The 13,673-nt window shown below is 39.3% G+C and overlaps 1 protein-coding gene and 1 long non-coding RNA gene across 2 annotated transcripts in view; one reads left to right on the top strand and one right to left on the bottom strand.

The window, feature by feature from the left end:
- Ubxn2b (UBX domain protein 2B) overlaps positions 1–12,504 on the bottom strand; it is a 29,358-nt gene extending 16,854 nt beyond the window's left edge. The window contains exons 1-3 of the mRNA XM_042666581.1: positions 12,398–12,504; positions 6,302–6,405; positions 666–816 (exon numbers count right to left, since the gene is read on the bottom strand). Coding sequence (XP_042522515.1) covers positions 666–816; positions 6,302–6,405; positions 12,398–12,481 — 339 coding nt within the window. The 5' untranslated portion in view covers positions 12,482–12,504. The remainder of the gene's footprint in view (positions 1–665; positions 817–6,301; positions 6,406–12,397) is intronic.
- Positions 12,505–12,633: 129 nt separating this feature from the next.
- On the top strand, positions 12,634–13,602 carry LOC122096404. The gene is made up of 2 exons (XR_006145296.1): positions 12,634–12,829; positions 13,246–13,602. It is a non-coding gene; the product is annotated as an uncharacterized LOC122096404 (long non-coding RNA).
- The last annotated feature ends 71 nt before the right edge of the window (positions 13,603–13,673 follow it).

The raw sequence follows: 13,673 nt of genomic DNA, 5'->3' as shown, positions 1-13,673 counted from the left end.
ACTTTGTCTTGAGCTGAAGAGCATTGGGACAGTGCCCAAGCCCACAGTTCAAGCCCCATGACCAAAAACAACAACAAAAAAGAGATGCAGAGATGACAAAATGGTATGCCATCAAAGAGCTTGATAACAATTGAAGAGCATCTTGGTTAGGTTGGTTATTACACAAATCTACATATGTTCCAATGTCAAATTCCTGGTTTTGATTCTGTATTATAATCATGCAAAATGGAATCACTGTGACAAATCGCGAGCTCTCTGCATTCTTGTTGCAAACCCTCAAGAATCTTTTTAAAAATAATCTATTACTCAGCAGTAAGAATGGCTTCAATTTTTTTCAAGCACAAAAAATAAAGATTATTATGTAACTGTAAGCCCTGTGTACATCACCTTTATAATAACAATAAATATTTAAAAAGGGAATCAAATAATTAGAAATTTATATTGAAAAGAAAATAAAAATAAAGATGATAAATCTCATTTAAATACAGTTAGAAAATAAGTTCTGTAAATAATTTTGAAACAATGGAAATATAGAATTGCTAGGGGTAGGTAGTGTAAACAGAGCGTAAAGCTCTATTTCAAACTTCCAGCACTACACACTTACACATACACAAATAAACACACACACACATACAAACATAGTATAGTTTTTAAATGGCACTGACCTTATGTTTGTCATCACTTGAAGATCTAGTGGCTTCATTCAGAGGAACAGCCCCATGTTCCCTTGCCTCTTTGAAAAGCTCATTCACAATTTTCTCAGTTGAAGGTCGAACTATATGTAATCCACCATACTCATGTTCTCCTGAATAAAAGCTTTAAACAGTATAGTCCATGAATAAAAATGGAATAGGCAAAATCTAAAGTAAGAAACTACCTTAAGTCTTATGAGATAAATTTTATTTAAGAGACATTATTGATTTCTGTGGAAATATTTGATTTTTAAAATGGAATTAAGGAAAAGATCGAATATAGGTACATATACTTCCTCACTTAGGTTGCAGAGATTCTGATGGAACATCTGGCACCCAGCTGGCACCCAGAGTTATAACTGGCATGCATGCTTCCCGTTCTGGGCTCAGTGGCTGCTTATGAAAGGCACCTCATTCACAAATCAGGGAAAAAGTGTGACAATGGGAGGCTAGTCCCTCCCCTGCAAGGAACTGACACTCAGGAAAGAGTAGTCAGTAGAGATCTTTATATTTAGTCATTATGAACATCCAACTCTATAGACTATAGGGCTATACAGTTTATCACAGATTTGTAATTGTAGGTCATCTACTCCATTATAATTCTCTATGTTAAAAACAAATAATTTGGAAGCCGTTGTTTTTCATATTTCTTATGTAGTGACTAATGTCCATATGAAACATAAAAATTTCCTTCACTTGAGAGTAACACTCTGTTTATCTTTTAACATATTTTTTTTTATCAAGAATACCAGAAAGTGGAAATAAAGTGGAAGATGACCAAGTCTACTCTAGTTCCAAACTCACACTAAACAGACTTGAAAAGCAATGGGGGAAATTATATCAGCACTGGAACTAGAAATGGAGTTCACTTGAAAGATTTTCTATACAATTAGCATGTGAAAAATGAACAGAATAGAGGGGAGAGCAGATCAACTTTCAATTTGTCAGTGAAAGAAAAATTCTACCTGGAAACAAATGGGCAGCAAAAGAACCCTACTCTGTGCTGTGGGGCAAGGGGCTTTCATTGGACTGCCAGTGCTTTGGAGAAGTACATTGGGAGGAGCAGGAGCTAGGGAAGACTTCCTCTCATGCTTGTACTCTGCCTTCACCCAGGCAGCTTGGTTTCCTCTTAGGATTAGCTGGATAGCAGATGGTCTTAGGACCCTGCCAAACACTGAAAAGCAAAAGCAAAACTTCCTGCTGCTTTTCCCTGTTCCAGGTTTCCAAACCCGCTTAAAACATGCATCCTCTTTAGCTTTCCTTTAGTGAGAAACATTTTTTTTTTGGAAAAGATTTACTAGCTCTTTTATGATTAATGGTTTTAATGTATATTTAAGAAGTCTTTGCCTACTCTAAGATTAAGCATATATTCTATTTTCTTATAGAAGCATCACTGTTTTAACTTTTATATTTAGACCCATAATCCATCTGGAACTGATGGTCTGCATATGGTGTAAGGGAGAGGCTAAGAATGATTCTTCACACAAATGTCTATATGTTCAAGTAAGTTACAATGCAATTCTCTCCCCTTCCCCTCTGCAGTGTCACATATCAGAAATCAAGTGGCCACCTGTGAGCACCTATGATTCCGTTCCTTGGATTTTCCCCTTACTGCCAGTCTTCACCCTCTTCACTACTGCAGTTTTGGTGTAAACCTTTATATCTGGTAGTGTAAGTCCTGTACTTTTTTGTAATCCTTCGTGAAGGTTCTGACTATTCTTTGGGTGTGAATGAGAAGCAGCAGTATTTTCTGACTAGTAAACGAACACTCTAGGCTTACATAAACATATTTGCAAATCAAACATTGATTGCAAAGATTTCTTTCCAATTTGTATACTTTTGTTTTACTTCTCCTTTTCGTCATGTGTTAACTATAGTTAACACTGTATAGGTTGAATGAAAACAGGGATAGGCGTTATCATTCCATTGACAACACCTGAACTTAAAATTGTACTATCTCATTCTTTTGATTACTTCAACTGTTTTCTTCTTTATTTCTTAGCCTCCTATCCTTTGTCTTACCATTGCCAGTCCTTCCTTTTAAGGACAAAACAGCTAACATTTACCAGGGTAAATGTGGTCATTTAATCCTCAGAACAATGATATCACCTCCAATTTATAGGTAAGAAAAATCCATCGACAGGCTAAAATTTTGTGACTGGGAAAGCCTACTAGGGCAGAGAGAGGGGACGGGAGGGGGGGCGGGTGGGGAGAGAATAAGGCCAAAACTTTATCACTTTAGTTTTTTTTGGCTAGTCCTGGGGCTTGCACTTAGGGCCTAGGCATGGTCCCTGAGCCACTTTGTGCTCAAAGTTAGTGTTCTACCACTTGAACTACAGTGACATGTCCGGCCTTTTTGAGTAGTTTATTGGAGAAAGGAGTCTTACAAGGATTTTTCTGCATGGGCTGGCTTCGAACTGTGATCCTCCAATATCAGCGTCCTGAGTAGCTAGGATTATAGGCAAGAACCACAGGCACCCAGCTTCACTATAGTTTATCACTAAATTTACATTTAAAAAATATTGACTCTACTGCATCCTCTATACAAATGTAACCCATTTGCTTGACTTTGAAGATTGTCTATGATATGGCTATATCCAGGACTGGCTATATAATTTGGACTAGTTGAAAACTGACAATGTAAGTCCCTTTTCTCAAAATGTATTAAGGATCCAAAACATTTCATAGAACACAGGTTACATACCCATGAAGTTCATCCTGGTTGCACCTCCACCTAGTAAACCTTTTTTTAATCTAAGTTTTTCTGCTACTAACCTGCTACGGTTCTGGTGGTTTAATCTGGATATATTGCTTATCAATCTAATGCTTCTTTATGCCTAGAATTGTATTTCTCATCTTCTATGCTCACCTAGATTCTAATAATCTTTTAAGTCTCAACACTGTGCTACTGTGCTAGACATCTACATACTTTATTATCTCAGTTAATCCTCAAAACAAAATTATTATATAATGACTTGTAGAAGACATGTGTATAAGGTGTATTGGAGTGTTCTTTTTTTGGTAGATTATGTATCTCCCTCTAATTTAAAATGAAGATCGCATTATACTTAGAATTTAGACAAAACATACATTGGCTTGAAATGGCAAGGAGTACAAACCATAGTGGCACACAACTATAATCCCAGCACTTGGGAGGTGTGGCAAATAATGAATCTGAAGCCAGTCTAGGCTCTTTTTCAAATAAAGAAAAAAAACACCCAAAGCTCATATAACCATGTTGATTTTAATAGTGCCTGAGGAGGTGGAAATAAAAATAAGCACTGTTTTTTTGTACCGCGCAAATCAGTAGATAAAATGACACTGAGCAAATGCAGATACTGAATGGGAAAGCAAGGGAACTATGTGTGTGCCTATCATTAAATGTTAGATAATAATCACACTAAGAAGCTAATAATACTTTTCTAGGCATCATGTCCTGTGTAATTAAACAGAGTTTAATTCTACATAAATATCCCTTAAGGAAGCTCATCTTTTTGGGTATATAAATAATACTCGAGATCAAACCAGGGCACAAAGTCTTTAAAAACTGCATTATTGCTGGGGACATAGCTCAACATAGTAGATATAGTAGAATATGTGCTTAGCATGTATGAGGCCCTAGGTTCAATTCTCAGCACCAACTAAAAAAAAACTGATTATGAAATTAAAGCTATTAATAACATTATTTCAGATAGCGTAAGTAAAACCATTCACTACAATATTCTAAGAATTATATACATAGAAAGCAAATTATTAATATACTTAAAAATTCATATACTTTGAGTTGCTATACCAAGAGCTAAAGTCATTCATTATATTGTCAAACTGAGGACAATACCAAATGAGTACAACTACAGTACACAAATACATACTGTACTTTAAAAATAGGAAAACCTATAAATTAAGAAGTTAAAAATACTATATGTACATACATATAAACATACATTATTTATATATATCAGAAATTATACTCAAGGACAGGATATTCAAATCGTGCCAAGATACCAACCTGCTGATTACAAAGGAAAAACTGTACCTTACAATGGAGTGATGTGTTGGTCAGCACCTTAACCAAGTGAGCATATCATCAATAGTGGTAAAACTTGGAATTATAGGGTTCCTGATGTGATATAATAAAAAGCAGAGAGTATCACTCATCTAGTATGCTTGACAAAAATGTTTTTAACAAGAATCTAATGAGGAGGAAACAATGATCTAAAATGTGGGGCATTTTATAAGACATGTGATTTAGACCCTTTTTAAAGTGTAATAAAACTCTATATTACGTAGGTGAGCTAACAACAAGCAACAAAAAAGGTAAAGAGAATGCTCTGGATTCAAAAATTCAAAACAGACATAATCAGATGGAAGGCAGATATGGTACTTGGTTGGATCCTAAAATTCCAAGAAAAGGCTGTAAGAGCTACCTAATTACAGATTATACAATAAATGATATCACAGAATCACTGATAATTTTGTGTTATCAGAGATATTAAGCCATGTACATTTATTCGTAGGGGATACACAGTGAACATTTACAGACTAGTGTCATGATGATTACAATTTGCTGAGTAAAGAAACATCATGCATGTTTGCAAGGTTAAGGCATAGTAACAACTAGTAACTAAGGTGAATTGTACTCCATATTTATTCATTATACTAACCTTTTGACTATGCATGGGTTTCAAAATTTGTAAAAATTAGTAGCGAAAACATAAACATTATTTTGCTTTATGTTCATGTGCGGAGAGATACTTTATATACTTGACTCTCATCTCCTTCAAGTTTCATGGTTGACATTTTTATACTTCAGGAATTTTAACAGCAAACACTATCCAGGAGGTTGCTTATTATATGAGGCATAACACAACAGAATCAGACAGAATCAGAAGTTCTATTAAGATATTCCTTTTTGGTAATAATGGGTTGAACCCTGGACCTCTCGTGCCTCCAGGCCTAGCAGTTAAAGATTCTTAAATGGAGAACAAAAACCAACAAATGCTGCATGGATGGCTTTAAGAAACATCGGAACCCTTAAAAACGTGACAAAACAGCACATGCCTGCTGCTTTGGAAGGAAGGGGCTTAAAATTTTCATTAGATCCTCAATGTGTCTTATTACTCAAAAAATACTTAAGAACCACTGAGCCAAACAATACCACTACAGATATGATTTCTGTTATTTCTTTTTGGCCAGTCCTGGGGCTTGGACTCAGTATCTCTAAACTTCTTTTGCCCAAGGCTAACGCTTTACTACTTGAGCCACAGTGCCACTTACGGCTTTTTCTGTAATTGGAGAAAGAAGTCTCACAGACTTTCCTGCCCCACCTGGCTTCAAATCATGATCCTCAGATCTCAGCCTCCTGAGTAGCTAGGATTACATGTATGAGCCACCAGCACCTAGCTTGATGATATGATTTCTTATACTACCTAATAGACCAGAAATTTCAAGTAATTTTCTTAGTTTCTTTTAGCCTTTGAACTATAAAAACTTTAAGAATACTATGTATTTTAAGAAATTATTATCATTATTAAAATCTCCAAACTCTTTTAAGTTAATTTGGACTTGCGAGTTTTAAATAGTCACAATATTTTTAAAACAAGACTTACCGTTGAGGTGGTGTCCTTGGGCTCTTAAAGACTGTAGCTTTAGGTCTATCAGACTTGGAAGATTTGCTTTTCACTTCATCTTCATATAATTCTGCCAAGGCCAACTATATAATAACATGCTTGTTATAAAACATATTAACACTAGAAATAGATTCTACTATACAACCTACAAATAGAATTTAAATTTAAATTGAGTTGTAAGGATTGTTCATGGAAAAAATGAAAGTTGTTGCTTCAAAAGATGATTCCTTTTAAAAATAAACTCATTGCATATTACACTGATTAGAACTAACTAGATTATTAGAGCAAAATTTAAATATAGTTGTTTAATTATTTTCTACTATTTAATTATTTTCTAATTATTAACTACTCAACAGTTTAAAACCCTATCAGCAAATCATTTTCAAGATTGGTCTTATATAACTCTTCGAATTTATAAAAAATTTCACTTAGATATTTCAAAATGTAATGACAATTTCAAAGATATTGCCTAAAAGTCTATTAGAGGGGCTGGGAATGTGGCCTAGTGGTAGAGTGTTTGCCTAGCATGCATGAAGCCCTGGGATTGATTCCTCAGTACTACATAAACAGAAAAAGCCAGAAGTGGCACTGTGGCTCAAGTGGTAGCCTTGAACAAAAGAAGCTCAGGGACAGTGCCTCGGCCCTGAGTTCAAACCCCAGGACTGGAAAAAAAAATGTCTATCGGAGAAAGGATGAGATGGTGGATTAGAAGTGTCCTGAGTTTGACACTGAACAAGAAGAGTGAAGTAACAAAGGAGAGACTGTATTCTGAAGAGCAAAAGAGACAGAACATAAAGAATCATGATGGCAGGATAGGTGGAAAGCAGGGAGAAACAAAAGATGCAAGAGAAAAGTACAGAGAAGTAGTAAAAGCCCCAAACCCTGTCCCTGGCTCACCAGGATCGGGAACTGGGGTCAGGGAGCTGAAGGTGAAATCATATATTTAAGCCAGACAGTGGGCAATTCCAGCTGGAGGGTAATCCCACACTGTCTGCAAACCTGCTGGGGTTTGATAAGCTAGGGACTGCTTTAGTGTGAAAAAGCTAGCTTTGCTCAAATAAATCTCATTCTCCTGTCCTCATCTTACCAACTATCTAACAGCTTTGCTATATAGCTTGATCTCAGTAACAAGACTGAGCTACTTCTGATGGCTTAAAAACAAGAAAATCAATGCAACAGTAATACTTACAAAACACTATGGTGGAAATAAACTTTACAATTTGGGAAATGAACTTTACAATTTGGGAAGGGAGTGGTGGGGGGAGGGAAAGTGAGAAAAAACAGGGAGGGGGTAACAATGTTCGACAAGAAATGTAGTATTACTTAGTTATATAACTGTAACCCCTTTGTACATACAATAAAATTAAATTAAATCTAAAAAAAGAACTTTAGGATAAAAACAAAAATAAAAACAAGGAACAATCATGGTTTAGGGAATCTAAAGACAGCTGACACTGTATTGAGGGAGGGAGAAATGGTTGTAAGAGATGATCATGGAGAGAGGAACAGTGTGATGTGGACCTGCGGAGACATTTAAGCCACAAGGAACTTGTGCATCAAAGGGTATGGTGCTCAAAAGGCCACCCTCAAAAAGCATAGAGCAAGTCCCATTGCTGGAGTCACAGCAAAAACACAACAAATCTGTGGATGGTGTACTATTGGACCTCCAGATCCTGCCTCCTGGATTTGTGTGTTGGCTGCCGGGGGAGCTGAGACTCATGACCCTAGAATCTTTGAATCATGTAATATTACTTCCCTTACACAAGGAGGGAAAACTATTGGGCAGTGTATGAAAACACAGAGGCCTATACTTCCATGAATCTTAGCAAGTGTTAGCTGCAGGTAAGTCTGAGAGCCCTGAGGTTTGGCTTTCTGAATCATGTCATCACCACAGACTCCTCCCACAAAAGGAGATAATTGTATGGTACTCAAAAGCATTGAAGCCCTCCTTCAGGAACTGCATCCCAGTATATGCTTTCAAGTGTAACTGAGACCCTGACCCCAAACCCTCTGAATCATCTGATATCCACAGCCACCTTCATCCCAAAAGGAAGGAAACTGCTGGGAAGGGCCTGGGAGCACAAAGAGTGCCTAGATTCCTGTCAGTGAGAATTCAGTGCTCTGCTTGTCTCCCTACCCCTCCCTAATCCATTCAGAGTCACACCAGGGTTTGGACACTTGCTTAGACAATGCCCTGAAAAATCCAATTCTTCCAAAAAGAAATTTATAAGAAAGAAAAATGAAATTAAAGAGGACAGTAATAAATACCTGGGAAAAGTCTAAGATAAATCAAAGAGCTTAATAAAATATATAAAGACAAAGGGAACACATTCACTAAAGATATGGAAATTCTGAAAAAAAAAATACAAAACCTGAAATTATGGAAAAGCTCAATAAGTAAGAACAAAAAACAAAACTCAGCTGAAAGCATTCCCAGTAGACTGGATAAAACTGAAGACAGATTATCAGGGCTTGGAAATGTATTATACCCAGGAGTACTAGCTCATACTTAGGAGGCTAAGATCTGAGACTCATGGTTCAAAGCTAGCCCAAGCAGGAAGGTCTATGAGATCTTGTTTTCTAGATAACCAGAAAAATGCGGAAAGTGGAATTGTGGCTCAAGTGGTAGAGCACTAGGTTTCAGTAATGTATTGCAACACTAAAATTTTTTAAAGTACAAATGAAACATACGAGACCTCTGGAATACTATCGAAAATCAAATTTACAAATCATGAATACAGAAGGAAAAGTAAACTAAAACATAGAAAATATATTCAAGAAAATCTTGATTAAAAAATAGGATTCCAATTAAGTCCAGAAAAGGACAGCTCAAGTATACATTACAGTTAAAACCTCAGGTTGTACAAAACTACATAGAAGAACGCAACACCACCAAAAGCTGTAAAAGAAGATCTTCCCATGTCAACTATAAAAGCAAATCTAGTAGAAAAAACAGATTCCTCAAAAGAAACTTTAAAAACAAAGAGAGAATGATTTATTTCAGACCCTGAACCAGCAAAGTTACTTTTATAATTACTCCAATATCCAAACTAGATAAGGGCACAACAGAAAAAAAAATTATAGAGTGATTTTCTTTTTCTTTCTTTTTTTTTGGGGGGGGCTGTCCTAGGGCTTGAACTCTGGGACTGGGCATTGTCCCTGAGCCAATTTGTGCTTAAGGCTAGTGCTCTACCACCTAAGCCACAGCGCTACTTCTGGCCTTTTCTGATTAATTCATAAGTCTCATGGACTTTCCTGCTTTGGCTGGCTTTGAACAGAGAGCATCAGATCTCCGCCTTCTGAGTGCTTATGATTATAGTGCCCAGTGCGGTTTTCTTTCTAACTATTGACACAAATGTTCTCAATTAAAAACTTGTAAACCAAATCCAAAAGATCATACATTATTCCCAAGGATGCAAGGATGGGTCAACGTACACAATCAATGAGTAAAACACAAAAACTGACTAAAGGACAAAAATTATATTATCATCTCAATACAAAGAAAATGTCTGATAAAGTCCAACATCTCTTCATGATAAAAGTCCTGAAGAGGGGCTGAGAAGGTGGCTCAGTGGTAGAGCGCTTGCCTTGCATGAATGAGGCCCTGGGTTCGATTCCTCAGCACCACATAAGTAGGAAAAAAAAAGCCGGAAGTGGTGCTATGGCTCAAGTGGTAGAGTGCTAGCCTTGAGCTGAAGAGCTGAGGGACAGCGCCCAGGCACAGAGTTCAGGCCCCACGACCGGACCACCCCCCCCCCCCAAAAAAAGAAGAGTATCTACTGAAAACTGTACTAACTAGGTAATTTTTACAATAAAATAGTTCAGAAGTAATTGATATCTAAGAAACCAGTTGGGAATAACATTATCCAAGTCTTTAAAACCTTTGATATCTACTTTATTTCTTAAAATATCATCACTTTGGTTGCTTCTTGCAAGTACTTCACATTCCAATTAAATCTTAGAGGGCAGATGATCAATTCTTTTTTTTTGGGGGGGGGGTGGGTCTGGTCGTGGGGCCTGAACTCTGGGCCTGGGTGCTGTCCCTCAGCATTCCAGCTCAAGGCTAGCGCTCTACCACTTGAGCCACAGCACCACTTCCGGCTTTTTTCTTTTTGCTTATGTGGGTGCTGAGGAATTGAACCCAGGGCCTCAGGCATGCAAGGCAAGCACTCTACCACTGAGCCACCTTCCCAGACCCAGACGATCAATTCTTAAATACTATTATTGGTGTATCAAATTATTATTAATAAATTTGTTATGTGCCTGCCATAGAGTAGAAAGATAAAAAATGTTATGCATGTATGTCTGTAAGCATATCTTGAACCATTAATTATATATTGATTCACTAGATTAAGTGTGTAAACCATCTGCTAGGTAACAAGTCATGATTAAACAAGTCTCACTTTTCAGATAAAAATTAGGAAACGGATTTAGAGAGTGGATGGTTACACAGTCTTAACAATACTGGCATTAAAGTGTACTAACTAGTGATAAGTAACAGCACACTTGTCAGGCAAGGACTGAGCCAGGATAATAAAGGAGTTGTACATAGGCCCTTTAGAGACAGCATTAATTCTCATCACCTGTAATTTACAAGTGAAGACATTGCTGACCATAAAGGCCAAGAGTCTTCTCCTAAATTTTCAGAACAAAATACTCCTTTTAAAAAACAAAAAACAAAAACAAACACAAACAAACAAAAAACTACAGCCTCTTAGGTCCACATTAGAAAACATAGAAGTGGATAACTTCCTTTTCTTCAGTTCTCTTTACTACCTCTACCTCTGAAACAGACCTGGGCACTGGAAGTCATCTCTGCATTCCTCAAATTCTTCATCTTATGAACTACTTGTTGGAGCACTGAATGATAATTCATCTTTAAAATGTCAAGTTCAGTATTCACCTCCTATTCCTTCAAAAAAAAAGTATGAAGGGTTCCAAAAGGTTGAACAATCTTGAAAAGGCAAATTCCTTAGACCAATTAACTATAGTTAACATTTAATTGTAAACCAAAGCCAAACAAAAAGAATTTGCAAATGGTGCAGTCCCCAGAACCAATGTGATCTGATTTCCAAGTGTAGAAAAAAGGAAGGCACAGACAACTGGTTGGATGAACAGGTTAGTTGATTATAGCTTAACTAGTTGCCTAGAGAGTTAACAGCAACCAAGCAAAGCTCCACTTTGGTTAATCCAGTTAAACTCCATTGATTCAGTTTACTGGGCCCAGTCCATCACTGTCCCCTAAAAATTTCATTTCATACCCTTCAACAGGTACCCAGCACCAACTATGGATTTGATGACCTGTTTAATATCTTCATCCCCAGATCTTAGCAGTAAGTTACGAGGCAGATAGTTAACATATTGGTTCAAAAATGCAGAACCAATGTGTAGTTATTAAACTGTTCTGTCCAAGTTTGCGGAGGAGTCTCGTTTATTTTCTATTATAGCTCCTTACCAGTGTAAACCTCCTGTAAGGAGGTAGGGAAAAAAAGAGCAGAATGGTGTTAGCATCTGCCCAGAGTGTTTGGTGCACTGGTATTTAGTTAACTGAGGTGGTTTTCAACATCACCAACTTTTATTTCTCTGTTCCGCGCACGGTCTCACCCACCCCCTCTTGCAACCATAGAGGCTCACTCCTTTAACAAAGAAAAGCTACTGGGTAAAAGGAACCATGTTTTAGGTCGAAGTCATCCACTCCGCGACGGGATCCTGGAGGAGGAGCCGGAGCACGGCGTCGCTTCGCTAGTGACCGCGGATGGGACCCCGCGGGCCAGAGACCGCAAGTCCGCGGAGTCCTTAACAAGCCGGCGGACGTCCGACCCCGCGGGATGCCATCCCGGCCACCGTTCGCTCCCCGCTTTGGGAATGGGGCACCTGCGCGCCGGCGCCCGCACACCTCTCCGCGGCCCGCCGGGGTGGCGCACCTCCCGGCTGGGCGGCGGGCGACCCCCGCGCCGCAGCGGCGTCGGCCCCAGCAGTGGTCGGGGGACGGCTCGGCCGCACGCGGCCACCCGCCCTCGCGGGACTCCCACTGCCACCCCGCCGCCAGCCCCCGACGTCAGCAGCCCGCCTCACCTGTAAATCCCGCGCGCTCGGGGGCCGTGGCCTGGAAGACCGCCCCTCCTGCTCCTCCGGCCCCGCGCCGCCACCCTCCGCCATCTTCCACCCGCTCGCGGCGCCCCTGCGGACGCGTTACGGCGACTTCCGGATCTGGTTGCTTAGCAACTGCGGGAGGAGGCGGAGCCGTGCCGGGAAGCCCCCGAGAGGGGGCGGAGCCGCGACCGAGGCGTGCGCGCTCCGGTGCCTTAAGGTTTAAAGAATGTCACTTAAAGGTCCAGAGAATATCCTGGTCACTGCCACACGCTTGAAGGTGCCGCGGGCCGTCCTGGAGGGCAGCGTCGAGTCACAGATTCACTTCACCCGACGGTGAATGAGAACAGGCCTTGGTTGTGTTACACCATGAACGTAGCAACCATATCTTGGTCAAGTTCACTCATAGACTTACAGGTACTGTGACCCCACGGTGTGAATAGGTAGTTAGAGCAGACAGCTTAAAACTGCAATCAGAGCTGCACTCTTTCAAACCTGCTTCATTCAACTAGAGTGGATCTAACTTCTTATTCCCAGGCACTCTTAGGCCCCAGAAATGCAGAAGCAAAAATAGTCAGGGTCATCATCCAATTCTCCATCTAGTGGGGAAGAGAAAGATGTCAGCAGGAAATACACGGATTTATAGTAGAGCTTTGCTGGAAGTGTTACGTGAAGAATGTGGGTGTGAAGGGGGCTGCGGGTGCCTGCTGTGCGCCTTCTGTTGTGTGCTGTAGCTTCGAGCGTGACACCCTGAAACATACTCCTTAGGTTTATTGATTAGTGTGAGCTCAAAGTGATTCTGGATTAGTTTTGTTTTTTTGTTTTTTAAATAGTCTGCAGGGAACTGCGCCCTACACAGCTTGCAGATGGCAGGATAAGCTGATAAACCAGCACCTTGCCTGACTACGACATCAGGGCAGGGACTACAGAAGAATAAGGAACTAAAGACTGGACGGTAAAACTTTGACCTCACAACTTTACAGGAAACAGAAAGGAGATCCACCGAGCAGAAAGGCATCCAACAGTCACTATTTAACCTACGGCCAAGCTCCATAACCAGGAAGATGAATGAAGATTCCCCAAGATAGTGGAGATAAGTTGAACTGCCATCTTTCCTATGATACTATGGCATGCACTGCCTTTCTCTGCCATATTTCTTTTCTAATAAATTTTTCTAACATTTTTACTTATGTTTGCGTCCTCCCTAAATTCTTCTCTTGTGAACCCAAGGATTGAGGTTGTATAGCCATCTTAAACTTAC

This window comes from Dipodomys spectabilis, unplaced genomic scaffold (genome assembly GCF_019054845.1).
Source record: "Dipodomys spectabilis isolate Male_0828 unplaced genomic scaffold, ASM1905484v1 ptg000015l, whole genome shotgun sequence".
Taxonomy (NCBI): domain Eukaryota; kingdom Metazoa; phylum Chordata; class Mammalia; order Rodentia; family Heteromyidae; genus Dipodomys; species Dipodomys spectabilis.
This window is presented reverse-complemented; position numbering and strand designations above follow the sequence as displayed.